This window comes from Mobula hypostoma, chromosome 5, assembly GCF_963921235.1.
Source record: "Mobula hypostoma chromosome 5, sMobHyp1.1, whole genome shotgun sequence".
NCBI classification, from domain to species: Eukaryota; Metazoa; Chordata; class Chondrichthyes; order Myliobatiformes; family Myliobatidae; genus Mobula; species Mobula hypostoma.
In genome coordinates this window covers 23,130,361-23,150,755 of record NC_086101.1, presented here as the reverse complement: position 1 = coordinate 23,150,755, position 20,395 = coordinate 23,130,361, and the positions used below count along the sequence as shown (strand labels likewise).

At 42.6% G+C, this 20,395-nt stretch overlaps 1 protein-coding gene across 2 annotated transcripts in view; it reads left to right on the top strand.

Moving 5' to 3' along the window:
* LOC134346686 (uncharacterized) overlaps nt 1–20,395 on the top strand; it is a 140,154-nt gene that overhangs the window by 113,237 nt on the left and 6,522 nt on the right. For both annotated transcript variants that reach the window (XM_063048196.1, XM_063048195.1), the window contains one exon: nt 1,693–1,788. In XM_063048196.1, coding sequence (XP_062904266.1) covers nt 1,693–1,788 — 96 coding nt within the window. The remainder of the gene's footprint in view (nt 1–1,692; nt 1,789–20,395) is intronic.

Below are 20,395 nucleotides of genomic sequence, written 5' to 3'. Positions count from 1 at the left end.
ACAAGCATCTGAGGATATCGTCTGACAGATCGAGAGAATATGGCCGGTATAAGAGGGTGGAGAGAGAAGGTGCAGATCAAACTCTGGAAGGTGATGGGTGGATCCAGGTGAGGAGGGATAATGGTCAGATATAGGAGGGGAGAGTGGGGTTCACACCAGAATGGGAAAGTGATGGGCAGAGATGACAAAGGGCTGAAGGTGATTGAATCTGATCAGAGGGAAAAGTGGAACATGGAATAAATGGAATGGGGGGGAGGGCAGATGGAGGAGTGGGAGAGGGGAACCAGTCGGGGTGGTGTGTGTGTGTGTGTGTGATGGACAGATGGAGGAGTGGGAGAGGGGAACCAGTCGGGGTGGTGTGTGTGTGTGATGGACAGATGGAGGAGTGGGAGAGGGGAACCAGTCGGGGTGGTGTGTGTGTGTGTGTGTGTGTGATGGACAGATGGAGGAGTGGGAGAGGGGAACCAGTCGGGGTGGTGTGTGTGTGTGTGTGTGATGGACAGATGGAGGAGTGGGAGAGGGGAACCAGTCGGGGTGGTGTGTGTGTGTGATGGACAGATGGAGGAGTGGGAGAGGGGAACCAGTCGGGGTGGTGTGTGTGTGTGTGTGTGTGTGATGGACAGATGGAGGAGTGGGAGAGGGGAACCAGTCAGGGTGGTGTGTGTGTGTGTGTGTGTGTGTGTGTGATGGACAGATGGAGGAGTGGGAGAGGGGAACCAGTCGGGGTGGTGTGTGTGTGTGTGTGTGTGTGATGGACAGATGGAGGAGTGGGAGAGGGGAACCAGTCGGGGTGGTGTGTATGTGTGTGTGTGTGTGATGGACAGATGGAGGAGTGGGAGAGGGGAACCAGTCGGGGTGGTGTCTGTGTGTGATGGACAAATGGAGGAGTGGGAGAGGGGAACCAGTCGGGGTGGTGTCTGTGTGTGATGGACAAATGGAGGAGTGGGAGAGGGGAACCAGTCGGGCTGGTGTGTGTGTGATGGACGGGTGGAGTGGGTGGAGAAGGGGAAAGGGTTATCTGACTAATGGAGAATGAGGAGAGAGGGAAGGACTATCTGTGTTTAAGGAGGAGAAAGAAGGTGAGTTAGTGAAGGAGAGAGGAGGTATTGTTAGCATTTGCCTTTTGCAGTGTAATTAGTGCTGACTGTGTAGCTGCTATGGACGACATAACCTTGGATCTTGGTGTGTGGGGAATTTTACCGGTTTCACATGTTTACCTCTTTCTAGGAATTAGTTTTGTTTTTGCATTTAATAAATTAAATACATTTAAATGTACAAGAGAAAATCTGCAGATTCTGGAAATCCAAGGAACACACACATAATGCTGGAGGAACTCAGCAGGCCAGGCAGCATCTATGGAAAAGAGTACAGTCGACGTTTCTGGCCCAGACCCTTCAGCAGTCTTTTCTAATTGATTGTTGGTTTACTCTTTCTTTGTAGTTATACAATACATTGTCTCTATTGTATTTTTCTATTCTACTGTGAATTCCTGCAAGAAAGTGAAACTTAAGTTAGTAAATGGTGACATATACATATTTTCATAATAAATCTACTTTGTCGTATGATTAACTTGATGCTTTGCCTCATAACTCCCATTGGACATATGGCTGTGTTAAATGTACTTTTAAACTGGGAGTGGGTGTGGAGAATCAGTGTGAATTTACTCAGTGGGTTCACTTCTGTCCATTTCAGATCAAAGCTGCAAGACCAACATTCCAATCTGGATCATATTCACTATATCAGCAATCACATTTGTGATAGCACTATCCAGATTCTTCCCAGTTTGCAGTAAGTATCAAAATCAAAGCTTTTTCTAAAGAACTCAATCACTGAAAACTTTCCCTTGAGCTCACCATCACTTAAGCTTTTCAGGGAGCAGTTGAGAGGAATTCTCCAGCACGTTATCAAATCTGTCCTGGCTGGCTGCTGTCAGTCGGAAACAGTCTGGCTCAGATTTTGCTGGATTCTGTTGGAGGTTCTGCACAGAGGTGCTGGGATCTCTTAGTATATGAGCTGATGGGGTTTGGGACTCCTACTGGATTGTGGAAGTCCAGAAATTTCGATTTGAGTTTGAGTGATTTCCATCTGTGCCTGCATGGAAATTATTGGAGAGAATTCAAGTCATGGGAATTGTGTATAATTGGAGAGATCAGGATCTGATTATGGATTGTCAGTAATGCCCAGAGTCAGGAAAACTTTATCTCTCTAATCTGAGGAGATGGCAAAGAAGATTGCTGGACGCAATGTGAAAGATGTTCTTTATGTGGACTTTTGGAAAGCATTTGACATGGTCTCACATGAGAGGCTGAACCAGAAGGCTGACGCACCTGGGATCCAAGGTGATCCAGCTAAATTGATCCAAAATCAGCTTGGTGACAGAAGGCAGAGGTCGTGTTGGAAGAATGTTTTTTTCTGATTTGAAGTCTGAACCTACTTGTATACAGTAGTGAAAGGTTGTACGACTTCTGCACTTTGTGATATATACTAATGATCTAATTGTGAGTGTACGAGATACAAGTAGTAAGTTTACAGATGAATTAGTATTGGTGGTGTTGTAGATGGTGAGGAAAGTTGTCCGAGTCTACAAAAGGATATGAATCAAATGAAAAAGTTGGGCAGAACATTAGCAAATGGAACTTAATTCTGACAAGTACCAGGTCATCCATTTTGCAGAGTTGAAATAGGACTTGGACATCTGCAGTACATGGTAGAAATGTTGAACAGAGAGACTGAGGATTCCAAGTTCATAGCAAGACACACAAAATACTGGAGGAACTCAGCAGGCCAGGCAGCAACTATGGAAATTAATAAACAGTGGATGTCTTGGGCTGAGACCTTTAATCAGGACTGGAAAGAAGGGGGAAGAAGCCAGAAAAAGGAAGAGGGGAAGGGAAGGGAGAACAAGCTCGAAGGTGATATGTGAAGCCAGGTGGGTGCAGGAGGGGGATGAAGGACGATGCTGGGAGGTGCTGGGTAGAAAAGGCAAAGGGCTGGAGAAGGAATATGGTAGGAGAAGAGAGTGGAATGTGGAAGGAAGGGAAAGAAGAGAGGTAGCAGGCAGGTGAGGAGAGGGGGGCACAGTGGCAAATGAAAGAAGAAGGAAGGGGAGGGAGAAAAATTACTGGAAGTTGGAGAAATCGATATTCATACCATCAAGTTGGAGGCTACCAGATGGAATGGCAGGCAGTGACTAGTGGGGTACTGCAAGGCTCAGTGCTGGGACCCCAGTTGTTTACAATATATATTAATGACTTGGATGAGGGAATTAAATGCAGCATCTCCAAGTTTGCGGATGACACGAAGCTGGGCGGCAGTGTTAGCTGTGAGGAGGATGCTAAGAGGATGCAGGGTGACTTGGATAGGTTGGGTGAGTGGGCAAATTCATGACAGATGCAATTTAATGTGGATAAATGTGAAGTTATCCACTTTGGTGGCAAAAATAGGAAAACAGATTATTATCTGAATGGTAACACACATCAAAGTTGCTGGTGAACGCAGCAGGCCAGGCAGCATCTGTAGGAAGAGGTACAGTCCACGTTTCAGGCCCGGACCCTTCATCAGGACTAACTGAAGGAAGAGTGAGTAAGGGATTTGAAAGTTGAAGGGGGAGGGGAGATCCAAAATGATAGGAGAAGACAGGAGGGGGAGGGATAGAGCCAAGAGCTGGACAGGTGATAGGCAAAAGGGATACAAGAGGATCATGGGACAGGAGGTCCGGGAAGAAAGACGGGGGGGGGGAACCCAAAGGATGGGCAAGGGGTATATTCAGAGGGACAGAGGGAGAAAAAGGAGAGTGAGAGAAAGAATGTGTGTATAAAAATAAGTAACAGATGGGGTACGAGGGGGAGGGTGGGCCTTAGCGGAAGTTAGAGAAGTCGATGTTCATGCCATCAGGTTGGAGGCAACCCAGACGGAATATAAGGTATTGTTCCTCCAACCTGAGTGTGGCTTCATCTTTACAGTAGAGGAGGCCGTGGATAGACATGTCAGAATGGGAATGGGATGTGGAATTAAAATGTGTGGCCACTGGGAGATCCTGCTTTCTCTGGCGGACAGAGCATGAATTTCAGATTGCGGCCCCTGCCATTGATCTCGCCAGCTCCAACACCTCAGGGCATATTCAAAACCCGGACTCCAGCAACGACCATGAACACATTCAAAGCGATTGCGCAACCACCAACTGCGACTCCAGCCTTGAACCCCAGGCCGGGTCTTTATGTGTTGCTGTTGTGACTCCCGTCTCCCCTTCCCCCACCACCACTCGGCAGCCCCGTCTTCCTCAGATCCCACCGTCAGCTCCTGGGTCCTCAGAGGCTCCATATTCCCCTCACCCCAACCCTCCCCTCTCCATTGACCCACCCAGCCTCCCCCCTCCCCCCTCTGATCCCAGCTCTCAAGATTCCAGCCTTGAACCCCAGGCCGGGTTCTTTATGTGCTGCTATTGTGACTCCCGTCTCCACTTCCCCCACCAATACTCTGCAACCCCATCTCCTTCAGATCTCATCATCAGCTCCTGGGCCCTCAGAGGCTCCATCTTCCTCTCACCCCAACCCTCCCCTCTCCACTGACACCCCCCGCCTCCCCCCTCCCCCCTCTGATCCCAGCTCTCATTCGTGCCGGGTCTTTACCATCCCCTCCAACCTTCAACTGTCGGAGGCAGAACGCTCTGTCCTCATTAAGGGCCTCACGTTTGTCCCCCTTCGCCCACACCTCAGCGAGTTCCGTGTTCGCCATGATGCGGAACTTTTCTTCCGCCGTCTCCGCCTCCGAGCCAACTTCTTCGGCAAGGACTCTTCCACCCCCACCGATGACCCCTTCTCCCGTCTTCAACCCTCCTCTTCTTCATGGACACCCCGCTCTGGTCTTCTGCCTGCTCTGGATCTCTTTATTGCTAACTGCCGACGGGACATCAACCGTCTCGACTTCACCGCACCTTGTCCCCATTCCAACCTCACTCCTTCGGAACGCTCTGCTCTCCACTCCCTCCGCACTAATCCTAACCTTATTATTAAACCCGCCGATAAGTGGGGTGCTGTTGTAGTCTGGCGAACTGACCTCTACCTTGCCGAGGCACAGCGACAACTCGCGGATACCTCCTCTTATTTACCCTCGATCGTGACCCCACTAAGGAGCACCAGGCCATTGTCTCCCACACTATCAACGACTTTATCCGCTCAGGGGATCTCCCATCCACTGCTACCAACCTTATAGTTCCCACACCTCGCACTTCCCGTTTCTACCTCCTACCCAAGATCCACAAACCTGCCTGTCCTGGCCGACCTATTGTCTCAGCTTGCTCCTGCCGCACCGAACTCGTTTCTGCATACCTCGACACAGTTTTATCCCCCCTTGTTCAATCCCTTCCTACCTATGTTCGTGACACTTCTCACGCTCTTAAACTTTTCGATGATTTTAAGTTCCCTGGCCCCCACCGCTTTATTTTCACCATGGATGTCCAGTCCCTATATACTTCCATCCCCCATCAGGAAGGTCTCAAAGCTCTACGCTTCTTTTCTGATTCCAGGCCTAATCAGTTCCCCTCTACCACCACTCTGCTCCGTCTAGCGGAATTAGTCCTTACTCTTAATAATTTCTCCTTTGGCTCCTCCCACTTCCTCCAAACTAAAGGTGTAGCTATGGGCACCCGTATGGGTCCTAGCTATGCCTGCCTTTTTGTTGGCTTTGTGGAACAATCTATGTTCCGTGCCTATTCTGGTATCTGTCCCCCACTTTTCCTTCGCTACATCGACGACTGCATTGGCGCTGCTTCCTGCACGCATGCAGAACTCGTTGACTTTATTAACTTTGCCTCCAACTTTCACCCTGCCCTCAAGTTTACCTGGTCCATTTCCAACACCTCCCTCCCCTTTCTAGATCTTTCTGTCTCTGTCTCTGGAGACAGCTTATCCACCGGTGTCTACTATAAGCCTACTGACTCTCACAGCTATCTGGACTATTCCTCTTCTCACCCTGTCTCTTGCAAAAACGCCATCCCCTTCTCGCAATTCCTCCATTTCCACCGCATCTGCTCTCAGGATGAGGCTTTTCATTCTAGGACAAGAGAGATGTCTTCCTTTTTTAAAGAAAGGGGCTTCCCTTCCTCCACTATCAACTCTGCTCTTAAATGCATCTCCCCCATTTCACGTACATCTGCTCTCACTCCATCCTCCAGCCACCCCACTGGGAATAGGGTTCCCCTGGTCCTCACCTACCACCCCACCAGCCTCCGGGTCCAACATATTATTCTCCGTAACTTCCACCACCTCCAACGGGATCCCACCACTAAGCACATCTTTCCCTCCCCCCCCCTCTGCATTCCGCAGGGATCGCTCCCTATGCAACTCCCTTGTCCATTCGTCCCCCCCATCCCTCCCCACTGATCTCCCTCCTGGCACTTATCCCTGTAAGCGGAACAAGTGCTACACATGCCCTTACACTGCCTCCCTTACCACCATTCAGGGCCCCAAACAGTCCTTCCAGGTGAGGCAACACTTCACCTGTGAGTCGACTGGGGTGATATACTGCGTCCGGTGCTCCCGATGTGGCCTTTTATATATTGGTGAGACCCGACGCAGACTGGGAGACCGCTTTGCTGAACATCTACGCTCTGTCGCTCTGTCCGCCAGAGAAAGCAGGATCTCCCAGTGGCCACACATTTTAATTCCACATCCCATTCCCATTCTGACATGTCTATCCACGGCCTCCTCTACTGTAAAGATGAAGCCACACTCAGGTTGGAGGAACAACACCTTATATTCCGTCTGGGTTGCCTCCAACCTGATGGCATGAACATCGACTTCTCTAACTTCCGTTAAGGCCCCACCTCCCTCTCATACCCCATCTGTTACTTATTTTTGTACACACATTCTTTCTCTCACTCTCCTTTTTCTCCCTCTGTCCCTCTGAATATACCCCTGACCATCCTCTGGGTCCCCCCCCCCACCGTCTTTCTTCCCGGACCTCCTGTCCCATGATCCTCTCGTATCCCTTTTGCCTATCACCTGTCCAGCTCTTGGCTCTATCCCTCCCCCTCCTGTCTTCTCCTATCATTTTGGATCTCCCCTCCCCCTCCAACTTTCAAATCCCTTACTCACTCTTCCTTCAGTTAGTCCTGACGAAGGGTCTCGGCCTGAAATGTTGACTGTACCTCTTCCTACAGATGCTGCCTGGCCTGCTGTGTTCACCAGCAACTTTGATGTGTGTTGCTTGAATTTCCAGCATCTGCAGAATTCCTATTATCTGAATGCTGGCCGATTAGGAAAAGGGGAGGTGCAACGAGACCTGGGTGTCATTATACACCAGTCATTGAAAGTGGGCATTCATGTACACCAGGCGGTGAAAAAGGCGAATGGTATGCTGGCATTTATAGCGAGAGGATTCGAGTACAGGAGCAGGGAGGTACTACTGCAGTTGTACAAGGCCTTGGTGAGACCACACATGGAGTATTGTGTGCAGTTTTGGTCCCCTAATCTGAGGAAAGACATCCTTGCCATAGAGGGAGTACAAAGAAGGTTTACCAGATTGATTCCTGGGATGGCAGGACTTTCATATGAAGAAAGACTGGATGAACTAGGCTTGTACTTGTTGGAATTTAGAAGTTTGAGGGGGGATCTGATTGAAACATATAAAATCCTAAAGGGATTGGACAGGCTAGATGCAGGAAGATTGTTCCCGATGTTGGGGAAGTCCAGAACGAGGGGTCACAGTTTGAGGATAAAGGGGAAACCTTTTAGGACTGAGATTAGGAAAAACTTCTTCACACAGAGAGTGGTGAACCTGTGGAATTCTCTGCCGCAGGAAACAGTTGAGGCCAGTTCATTGGCTATATTTAAGAGGGAGTTAGATATGGCCCTTGTGGCTACGGCGATCAGGGGGTATGGAGGGAAGGCTGGTGCAGGGATCTGAGTTGGATGATCAGCCATGATCATAATAAATGGCGGTGCAGGCTCGAAGGGCCGAATGGCCTACTCCTGCACCTATTTTCTATGTTTCTATGTTTCAATGAATATGAGGTGTTGCTCCTCCAACCTGAGAGTTGCCTCATCATGGCAGTAGAGGAGACCATGGACTGACAAGTCAGAAGGGAGACTGGAATTAAAATGGTTGGCCACTGGGATGGCGGATGGTGCAGAGAATGATGTGCTGGATGCAGAGTCCCGTGTGGTGGGTGAAGACAAGAGGAACTCGGTCAGTGTTAAGGATGCAGAGTCCCGTGGGTGGTAGGTGAAGACAAGAGGAACTCGGTCCATGTTAAAGATGCAGAGTCCCGTGGGTGGGAGGTGAAGACAAGAGGAACTCGGTCAGTGTTAAGGATGCAGAGTCCCGTGGGTGGTAGGTGAAGACCAGAGGAACTCGGTAAGTGTTAAGGCACTGGGATGATGTGTGGAGGGTAGATACCTGCAAAATAGAGGAGATGTGAGTGACAGAAGTGTCAATTGTGGAGGAAGGGAAACCCTTTTCCTTGAAGATGTAGGACATCTCTGATTTCCCAGAAAAGAAAGCCTCACCATGGAAACAGAAGCGTAGGACACAAAGGAACTGATAGAAGGGACTGGCAGTTTTACAGGAGACAGGTTGGGAGGAGGTACAGTCAAGATAGCTGTGGGATTTGGTAGGTTTACAAAAGATATTAATAGACAGCTTATTCCCAGACATGGAGACAAAGAGATCAAGCAAGGAAAGGGAGAGAGATGAGTCAGAAATGGACAAAGTGAATTTAAGGGCAGGGTGGAAGCTGGACCATAGCTCCAAGTTCATAGATCTCCAAGAAGGAATATTGGTTGATAGTGTGGAGAAGAACATACATGGCATGCTGATCTTTATAATTTGGGACAACAAGCCAGGTTAGAAATAGAAAGATAAGGCAGATTAATTAATGGCTGAGGTGCTGGAGCAGGGGGTGAGGTTCAGGTTCTTGCGATTTCTTCTGGGGATGGAAGCAACCTGTACAAGAGGGACAGGTTACACTTAAACCAGAAAGGGGCCAATATCCTTGCAAAAACGTTTGGGGGTGGGATGGAACTCTGAGCAGGAACAACACATGGGATAAAACAGTAATTTGTAAGAGCAAGTTTTGTATTCAGGATAACGAGGATATCAGGATAAAGAGAAGGAAAAGAATACTCAGTCAAACTGCATTTAATTCACAGCATGAGGATTAAGAGGTAACATGAGTGAACTCAGAATGTGGATTGGCTCTGTGGACTGGGATGTTACAGTCATAACAGAAACATGGCTGAGAGAAGGGCAGGACTGGCAGCTCAGTGCTCCAGAATACAGATGCTACAGCCATGACAGTAGATAGAGGATTGGGAAGCTTTTAAAAACCTAGAGAGAGCAACTAAACAAATTAATTAGAAGAGAAAAGATGAAATATGAAAGCAAGCTAGCAAATAATATCGAAGTGGATAGTAAGAATCAAGTATGTTAAAAATAGAAGAAAAATGAGAGTGGCTGTAGGACCGTGAGAAAACGAGGCAAGGGAAATAATAATGGGGGACAAGGAGATAGCTGATGAACTAATTATTTTGCATCAGCCTTCACTGTGGAAGACACTAGCAGTATGCCTGATGTTGTAGTCTGTGAAGGAAGAGAAGTGGATGCAGTCACTATTTCATTTTCATTTTTAAAATCTTTTTATTGATATATAATCTTCTACAGCTATAAAATACAAAAGTTCAACCAATTAGTGTATATATATAATTAATAACGTGGAAGAAAAAAAACTTGTATATGCTAATAAAAAAAATTATATAAGAAAAAGAAGGAAAAAGAGAACCCCAACAAACAAAAAAAAACCATTAAGAACCAACTGCCGGAGCAATACGTCTTACTATCATCTACATAGATTAGATTAGATTAGATTATGAGCACACACAGTCCTCTTTTATTGTCATTTATTAATGCATGCATTAAGAAATGATACAATATTCCTCTGGTGTGATATCACAGAAACACAGGACGGACCAAGACTGAAGAACTGACAAAAACCACATAATTATAACATATAGTTATGACAGTGCAAGCAATACCATAACTTGATGAACAGGCCATTTAGCACGGTAAAAAAAAGTTCAAAGTCTCTCGAAAGTCCCACATCTCACGCAGATGGGAGAAGGAAGAAAACTCTTCCTGCCATACCTGACCACAGTCCGACTCTGAGTCGTCCAAAAACTTCGAGCTCTGACACCGAGCACCGAGCACCATCTTTGCCAAACGCTTCGACCCCAGCCCCAGCTGCCAGCAGCAGGCAAAGCCAAGGATTTTGGGCCACATTTATATAACATAAAATTGAAAGAAAGCCATATAAATTAATTCAAATTAAATGATAATATTTGGCAAAAGAGCCCCACTTTCTCTCAACATCGAATCGGGGATCAAAAGTTCTACTTCTAATTTTCTCCAAACCAAGACATAACATTACTTGGGAAAACCATTGAGTTGGTGTAGGAGCAGAGGTATCTTTCCACTTCAATAAAATAGCTCTTCTTGCCAACAATGTAATGAATGCAATTACATGTTGGTTTGAAAATGAAATACCCTGAATATGATGCGGAACTATTCCACATAGAACAGTCAATGTATTCGGTTGTAAATTAATTTTTAATGCTTTAGAGATTGTAGAAAATAAAGATTTCCAAAAAGATTTCAATGAGGGACATGACCAGGACATATGTGACAAGGTAGCTACTTCATTTTTGCACCTATCACAATAATTGTCTATATTAGGAAATACTTTGGATTGCCTCTCCTTTGTTAAATAATAACGGTAAACAATTTTAAATTGAATTGAACAATGATTGGCACATATCAAAGAAGAATTAACCATTTTCAGAACTTACAACCAATCTTTGTTAACAAAAGTCATATTAAGTTCTCTCTCCCAATCTTGTTTAATCTTAGTGAGAGGTTATCTTTTTGTAGTAAAAATAAATCATAAATTCTACCAATGGAACCTCTCACTAAAGGATTCATATTCAAAATAGTATCCAACAAATCAGATTCTTGCATATATGGAAACGTAGAAACATATTTTTGTAAAAAATGTCTAACTTGAAAATATTGCAAGAAATGTGTATGAGAGAGAGAATATTTGCTAATTAACTCTTCAAAAGACACCAATCAACCATCACTAAATAAATCTGCAAAAGAACAGATCCCCTTATTTCTCCATAAAAGAAAAATGGGATCAATAATTGAAGGTTTAAATAGCAAATTTCGAAATACAGGGCGAGACAATTTAAATTGTTTAAAATTAAAAGAGTTGTGAAACTGAAACCAAATCCGTAAGGACTGTTTAATAACAGGGTAGAAATTTAAATTGGGAATTTTAGCAAGTTGTAAAGGTAATGGAGCTCCTAATAATGAAGTTAAATGAAATTGTTTAATAGCTTTTAATTCCAAATCAACCCAAGCTGGTTTTTGGCTCTTATCGAGTCAATATACCCAAAAACATAGTTGTCGAATATTAACAGCCCAATAATACAATCTTAAATTAGGTAGTGCAAGTCCACCATTTTTTTGGATTTTTGTAAATGAAACTTATGAACTCTTGGTTTTTTATTATTCTAAATAAAGGATGAAATAGTAGAATCAATCAGATCAAAACATTTTTTAGTTAGAAAAATAGGTATATTTTGAAAAATATATAAAAATCTAGGTATAATCATCATTTTCACGGCATGAATACGACCTATTAAAAAAAGTGTTAGAAGATTCCATCTAGAAAATAATTGTTTCATAGACTCCAATGAAGGAACTACATTAGCTTTATAAAGATCTTTATATTTTTTTGTAATGGTAATACACAAATATTTAAAATAATTCACAAATCTAAATGGGATATCATTATATATAAAAACAGGAATATTTAAAGGGAACAATTCACTTTTGTTTAAATTAAATTTATATCCTGAAAATTTTCCAAAATCATTTAATAATTCCAAAACATTAGGAATAGATTCTTCAGGATTTGAAATATAAACCAAAAGATCATTTACATAAAGGGAGATCTTATGTATGGTCCTATTTATAGAAATTCCATGAATGTTTTTAGCTTCACGAATTGTTATAGCCAAAGGCTCCAGTACAAGATAAAATAATGAAGGACTTAATGAACACCCTTGTCGAGTACCTCGTGAAAGTGAAAAAAGGGAGACCTTAGATTATTAGTAATAACGGTCGCGATAGGGTTCTTATAGATCATTTGAATCCATTTATTAAAATTATTACCAAAGCCAAATTTCTCTATTACATTAAACAAATAAGTCTATTCAATTCTATGAAATGCCTTTTCTGCATCCACTGCATCCAGAGAAATAACACATTGGGGTGTTTTGGATAATGGTGAATATATAATGTTCATCAATCTCTGAACATTAGAAAAAGATTAACGGCCTCTAATAAAGCCTGTTTGATCCATACAGATAATTTTAGATAAAATGTTTTCCAAACGGTTGGCCATGATCTTAGAAAGAATTTTAGCATCCACATTTAATAACGAAATAGGTCTATATAATGGACATTCAGTAGGATCTTTATCTTTCTTAAGGATTAAAGAAACAGAAGCTTCATAAAAAGAAGAAAGTTAATTACCTTTCTCAAAAGATTCATGAAATATTTCCAAAAGGTATGGAGAAAGTAATTTTTCAAATTTTTTGTAAAATCCTACGGAATAACCATCGAGCCCAGGAGCTTTACCTGATTGCATTGACCATATAGCTTTCTGAATTTCATGTTCAACAATTGGAGCATCAAGGGTCTGTTGATCTTCAGCAGTAATTTGAGGAAATTTAATCTTATATAAAAAAAGCCTTCATTTTGGAAGGATCTGCAGGAAACTTAGATTTATAAAGATCGGAATAAAAATCCTGAAAAATATTATTAATATCTTCATAATTACTTACTATATCTCCATTATCTTTACAAATCTTTAAAATTTGTGTTTTCACTCTTGCAGCCCTTAATTGGGAAGCTAAGAGCCTATTATTTTTATCCCCCAAAATAAAAAAAACTGACTTTTTAATTTAAGCAAATATCCTTCAATAGGATAAGTTAATAATAAATTATATTGTGATTGTAATTCCACTCTTCTTTTAAACAAATCAACATTTGGAAAGATTGCATTGATATTATCTAAATCCTTAATTTGTTTATCAATTTTATCTAATTCCATTCTTGTCTGTTTCTTCAATTTAGCTTCATAAAAAATAATCTGACCATGTAAATAAGCTTTTACAGAGTCCCAAATTACTAACTTTGAGACATTTCCTGTATTATTAGAGAGAAAAAACAGTTTTATCCGAGTTTCAATAAACTCAACAAAATCTGAACTTTGTAACAAATGTTCTGGAAAACACCAAGGTGGTCTTGCAGAAACAGCAATTTTCAAATCAAATATTAAATTTAAGGGAGCATGATCAGAGATAACAATTGCATCATATTCACATTTCTGAGCATTAAATAAAAGTTGAGGGTCGGCTATAAAATAGTCGATTTTCGAATATTTATTATGAACATAATAAAAAAGGAATAAAATAAGGAATATTCTCTATCGCTAGGATGCATATGTCTCCAGACTTCAATTAAACCATAATCAATTAAAAAGGAATTAATAAGTGATGCAGAGCGATTAGGAATTTGAAGTCTAGATGATAATTTATCTAATAAAGGATTTAAGCAAGAATTAAAATCTCCACCCATTAATAACATATATTCATTTAAATCAGGTAATAGAGCGAAAATATCTTTAAAAATGAAGGATCATCAGCATTTGGTCCATATATATCAACCAAAACCATTTTCTTATTGTAAGTTGTTCCTTTAACAATCAAAAATCTACCATTATTATCAGATATAATATCCTCCTGATTAAAGGAAATATTAGAATCAATAAAAATGGAAACACCCCTAAATTTACTTTGAGAGTTTGCGTGAATCCTAGAGACCTTCCAAAATTTAAAAAAATCAATTTTTATCACATAACCTGACATGCATCTCTTGTGCAAAAATTATATCAGGTTGGAATCGATTAATAATTTTAAATGTTTTCCTATGCTTAATAGGATGATTCCAACCGTGGACATTCCAATTTAGTACATTTAACTGTTTATGTAACATCATGAAACTTTATATCTAAAGAAAACAATTAGACGCATGTCAGGATAAGGTAGTCATGAATGGCGGTGATAAGCGACAATAATAACAATTTGCGTATGCTCTGGAATTTCATAATGGGAATAAAAAATAGAAATAGAAAAAAGAAAATAACCCACCCAACTTACGTAGCCCAGAAATAAGTCAATATCTATTGGCGCAAGCCCCAAAGAATGCATAAGAAGCAATTCAGAACTCCACCTGCCTAAATAAAAGGTACAGATGAAAAAAGGTAATCTGTCTCCCTCTCCCGAATATACAACTCATTACAGTCAACATACAACCCATTCCAATTAAATTAGAAAAAACAGTTAACAGAAATAACCTTCAGGTTAGAAAGTAACCTTCATAACATTAGATAAGTCCAAAACAAATTCTTAAATTATTTGCTCAGAAGAAAAAACAGTCGCCATCTTTAACTTATTACATCTATCTATAAAACGTGAAAAAATCTGAATAGTAAGTTAAAAGTTCGTAACAAAAACATACAAAGCAAAAAAAAACAATTCGTTCATAAATGTAGCAAACAGAAAGAAATTCTAAATAATTTAAAGTTTCTACAGTCTTCCAACAGATCCCATATGATATTCTAAAACATAGAACATAGAACATAGAATTGTACAGCACAGTACAGGCCCTTCGGCCCACAATGTTGTGCCAACCCTCAAACCCTGCCTCCCATATAAGCCCCCACCTTAGATTCCTCCATATACCTGTCTAGTAGTCTCTTAAACTTCACTAGTGTATCTGCCTCCACCACTGACTCAGGCAGTGCATTCCACGCACCAACCACTCTCTGAGTAAAAAACCTTCCTTTAATATCCCCCTTGAACTTCCCACCCCTTACCTTGAAGCCATGTCCTCTTGTATTGAGCAGTGGTGCCCCGGGGAAGAGGCACTGGCTATCCACTCTATCTATTCCTCTTATTATCTTGTACACCTCTATCATGTCTCCTCTCATCCTCCTTCTCTCCAAAGAGTAAAGCCCTAACTCCCTTAATCTCTGATCATAAACCATACTCTCTAAACCAGACAGCATCCTGGTAAATCTTCTCTGTACCCTTTCCAATGCTTCCACATCCTTCCTATAGTGAGGTGACCAGAACTGGACACAATACTCCAAGTGTGGCCTAACCAGAGTTTTATAGAGCTGCATCATTACATCGCGACTCTTAAACTCTATCCCTCGACTTATGAAAGCTAACACCCCATAAACTTTCTTAACTACCCTATCCACCTGTGAGACAACTTTCAGGGATCTGTGGACATGTACCCCGAGATCCCTCTGCTCCTCCACACTACCAAGTATCCTGCCATTTACTTTGTACTCGGCCTTGGAGTTTGTCCTTCCAAAGTGTACCACCTCACGCTTCTCCGGGTTGAACTCCATCTGCCACTTCTCAGCCCACTTCTGCATCCTATCAATGTCTCTCTGCAATCTTTGACAATCCTCTACACTGTCTACAACACCACCAACCTTTGTGTCGTCTGCAAACTTGCCAACCCACCTTTCTACCCCCACATCCAGGTCGTTAATAAAAATCATGAAACGTAGAGGTCCCAGAACAGATCCTGTGGGACACCACTAGTCACAATCCTCCAATCTGAATGTACTCCCTCCACCACCACCCTCTGCCTTCTGCAGGCAAGCCAATTCTGAATCCACCTGGCCAAACTTCCCTGGATCCCATGCCTTCTAACTTTCTGAATAAGCCTACCGTGTCGAACCTTGTCAAATGCCTTACTAAAATCGATAAAGATCACATCCACTACACTACCCTCATCTATATGCCTGGTCACCTCCTCAAAGAACTCTATCAGGCTTGTTAGACACGATCTGCCCTTCACAAAGCCATGCTGTGTCCCTGATCAGACCATGATTCTCTAAATGCCTATAGATCCTATCTCTAAGAATCTTTTCCAACAGCTTTCCCACCACAGATGTAAGGTTCACTGGTCTATAATTACCCGGACTATCCCTGCTACCTTTTTTGAACAAGGGAACAACATTCACCTCCCTCCAATCCTCCGGTACCATTCCCGTGGACAATGAGGACCTAGCCAGAGGCTCAGCAATCTCTTCTCTCACCACGTGGAGCAGCCTGGGGAATATTCCATCAGGCCCCGGGGACTTATCTGTCCTAATGTGTTTTAACAACTCCAACACCTCCTCTCCCTTAATATCAGCATGCTCCAGAACATCAACCACACTCATATTGTCCTCACCATCAAGTTCCCGTGCAAAACCGTCCAAAACAGTCTATCTCAAAGATAAAGGTACATTTTAATACCAAGACTTTCTATAGTCCTCATCTTCTGATCTCATCATTTCTTATATCTCGAAACGATCAAACAATTGTAAGTCCTTTAAACATCAGGCTTCAGACTCATCAGGGAGAGTATTAATAAAACGCAATGCATCGGCTGGATCCTCAAAAATACAAACCCCAGAGTCTTTAGTGAAAAGCCTTAATTTAGCTGGATATTTAAGAAAAGGATGCATCTGTTTTTGAAAAGCCATACGCATCACGGCCGCAAATTCGGAACGTTTCTGAACAATTTCACGCGGAAAATCTTGAAAGAAACGAATCTCTGAGCCTTGAAATTTAAACAGTCTTTGTTTTCTTGCCAGTTTAATAATACGGTCTTTGTCTCGAAAATGAAGAAAACGCACAATAACACGTCTGTTTTTGCCTTGTCTCGAAGTTCCAACTCTATGAGCTATTTCAATGTCGGGCAATTGTGGAAAAGCCTCAGGAAATAGAAATTGAAACATTTTAGCAAAATAGTCCATTGTGTCGGCTAATTCTGATTTCTCTTTCAATCCAACAATTCAAATATTGTTCCGACGGGAACGAGCTTCCAAATCAACAATTCGTTGTTGAGCCTTTTCCAGACGAGAGGAAATATCAGCCGCATTGCGAGTTACTTCTTTAACATCCAAGCTCAAAGAATCAATTTTTCCTTCCAAAGGAAGAAGGCTTTCTTTTAGTTGAGTTAGTTCAGCGACGATAGAGCTCATTTGAGTCTCTAATCTATTAACCCAGGCTGGCTCTTCAGAAGCTTCGTCAGTTTTTTTAGGTTTACCATTACCTGCATCGGGATTCCTTTTAGTGCTTCTCAAGGTAGCCTTAACTATAATTATCACTTTGCAAGATCCGACTGAATAAAGTTAAAATTTCAAAGTTTAATTCGGGAAAGGGAGAAATTAAAAGCAGACAGAAAGACACTGTGTCTTACATGTCCACAGGCGGAAGGCAGAATCCTGCAATGCAGTCACTATTACAAGAGAGAAGGTACTCAAAAAGCTGAGAGGCCTAAAATTACATAAGTCACCTGGACCAGATGAACTGCACCCTAGTGTTAGACATTGTGTTGGCATTAGAAATTATCCTTCAAAAATCATTGCACTCTGGCATGGTGCCAGAGGACTGGAAAATTGCAAATGTCACTCCACTCCTCAAAACTTAGAAACATAGAAAACCTACAGCACAATACAGGCCCTTCGGCCCACAAAGTTGTGCCGAACATGCCCCTACCATAGAGATTTCTAGACTTCCCCATAGCCCTCTATTTTTCTAAGCTCCATGTACCTATCAAAAAGTCTCTTAAAATACCCTATCGTATCTGCCTCCACCACTGTTGCCGGCAGTGCATTCCACGCACTCACCACTCTCTGAGCAAAAAACTTACCCCTGACATCACCTCTGTACCTACTCCCCAGCACCTTAAACCTGTGTCCTCTTGTGGCAACCAGGAAGGAGGAAGGCAGAAGAAAGGAAATTATAGACCAGTTAGCCTGACCTCAGTGGTTGGGAAGATGTTAGAGTCAATAGTTAAGGATGAGGTGATGGATGAGTACTTGGTGCCACAGGGCAAGGTAGTACAAGGTCAGCATGGTTTCCTTCATGGAAAATCCTGCCTGCCAAACCTGTTGGAATTCTTTGAGGGGCTTACAAGTAGAATAGATAAAGTGAATGCTGTGGAAGTTCATTCTTTGGACTTTCAGAAGGCCTTTGACAAGGTGCCACACATGAGGCTGCTTACCAAGTTAAGAGCCCATGTTATTACAGGAAAGATACTAACATGATTAGAGCATTTGCTGATTGGTAGGAGGCAGTGAGTGGGAATAAAAAATCCTCTTCTGGTTGTCTGCCAGTGACTAGTGGTGTTTTGCAGGTGTCGGTGTTGGGACCACAACTTTTTATACTGTATATAAATTATTTAGATGATGGAATAGATTGCTTTGTTGCCAAATTTACAGATGATACGAAGATTGGTGGAGAGGCAAGTAGTTTTGAGGAAACAGGTAGAATGCAGAAGGACTTAGACAAATTAGGAGAATGGGCAAGAAAGTGGCAAATGAAATACTATGTTGGAAAATGCATGGTCATGCACTTTGGAAATAAATGTGCGGACTATTTTCTAAATGGGGAGAAAATCCAAAAATCTGAGATGCAAAGGGACTTGGGAGTCCTTGTGCAAAACACTCTCAAGGTTAACTAGCAGGTTGAGTCAGTGGTGAGGAAGACAAATGCCATGTTAATATTCATTTCAAGAGGTCTAGAATTCAAGAGTAAGGACGTGATGCTGAGGCTTTATAAGGCACTGCTGAGGCCTTAACTTGAGTATTGTAAACAGTTCTGGGCCCCTCATCTTAGAAAAGATGTGCTGGTATTGGAGAGGGTCCAGAGGAGGTTCACAAGGATGATTCCAGGAATGAAGGGGTTATCACACAAGGCATGTTTGATGGCTCCAGGTCTGTACTCACTGGAATTCAGAAGGATGAGGGGATCACATTGAAACCTTTCAAATGTTAGAAGGCCCAGACAGAGTAGATGTGGAAAGGATGTTTCCCATGGTGGGAGAGTCTAGGATGAGGGCACAGCCTCAGGATAAAGGGACGCCTTTTCAAAACAGAGATGCAGAGAAATTTCTTTAGCCAAAGGGTGGTGAATTTGTGGAATTTGTTGCCACATGCAGCTGTGGGGCCAGGTCGTTGGGTGTATTTAAGGCAGAGCTTGATAAGTTCTTGATTGGACATGGCATCAAATGTTATGAGGAGAAGGCCTGGAAATGGGGTTGTGGAGGAGAAAAGAAAAGGATGAGCCATGATTGAATGGCGGAGTAGACTCGATGGGCCAGATGGCCTAGTTCTGCTCCTATGTTTTATGGTCTTATGGACAGAGGTACAGATAAATGAGGAGGGGATGTTGCCTTTTGATCAGAGAGGACATAGCATCAGTGATTGGAGATGACATCTTTGGAGGTTTGTTCAGTGAAGCCATATGGGTAGAACATCATTTCAAACTCCTGGGAGTGCACATCACACACAATCTCTCATGGGCCCAGAACACATCCTACATGGGCAGGAAGGCTCACCAACGCCTTATTTTTTTGAGGAGTCTGAGGCTACGTCCACACTAGACCGGATAATTTTGAAAACACCGGTTTCACGTAAAAACGATAGGTGTCCGCACCATGTGTTTTTGAAAATACCTCCGTCCACATTAAAATAGATATTTGGGCAAATCTCCTCCTACTGGGCATGTGCAGGACACACAGAAAACAAGCGAAGAGGAAACGGTATACTTGCTGCGCGTTTGTCCAGTTACAGACTGGAAATCTTAAAAGGAAATTGCCAAACGAAAGACTTGGTGCACGTTTGTCCAGAAACATTTCCTACAGCCATAGTCTCTTCACCGATGAAAGGGACGACAGCTACAAGTAAATGCAATAAGGCTTGTTACTGGGCAAAAGTGAGAATTGCATCTATTGAATGTTTGCACAAGCAATACATTAATAAAGCACCTTGTTAAATGTATAAAACATGTCTGCATCGGTGTTATCTTGTATTTCCATACAATGTTAAATTAGGATGTTACACATCTATGGTCAGATATTGTTGTTGTGGTGTTGGAGGTTGCGTTCAAGAAAACGATGAAAAGCCGCGCTGTTGCCACCAATTGTTCCGGAATGTCATGACAGTGTTTTTAAAATTAGTTACCCCGTGCACACTACAACGGCCAACCGGCGTTTTCAGATTTAAACACTCTGGAGAGTGTTTTAGAAAAGTTCCATTTTTGGGGGAGGAAAATGGCGTTTCAGTGTAGATGGAGGGTCAAAACGAAGAGAAAAAGCTTTAGTTATGGATTTAGCAGGTTTAGTGTGGACGTAGGCTGAGAGAGTGAAACTTTGGAGATCCATCCTCATGTCATTCCACAGATGCACAGTAGAGGGC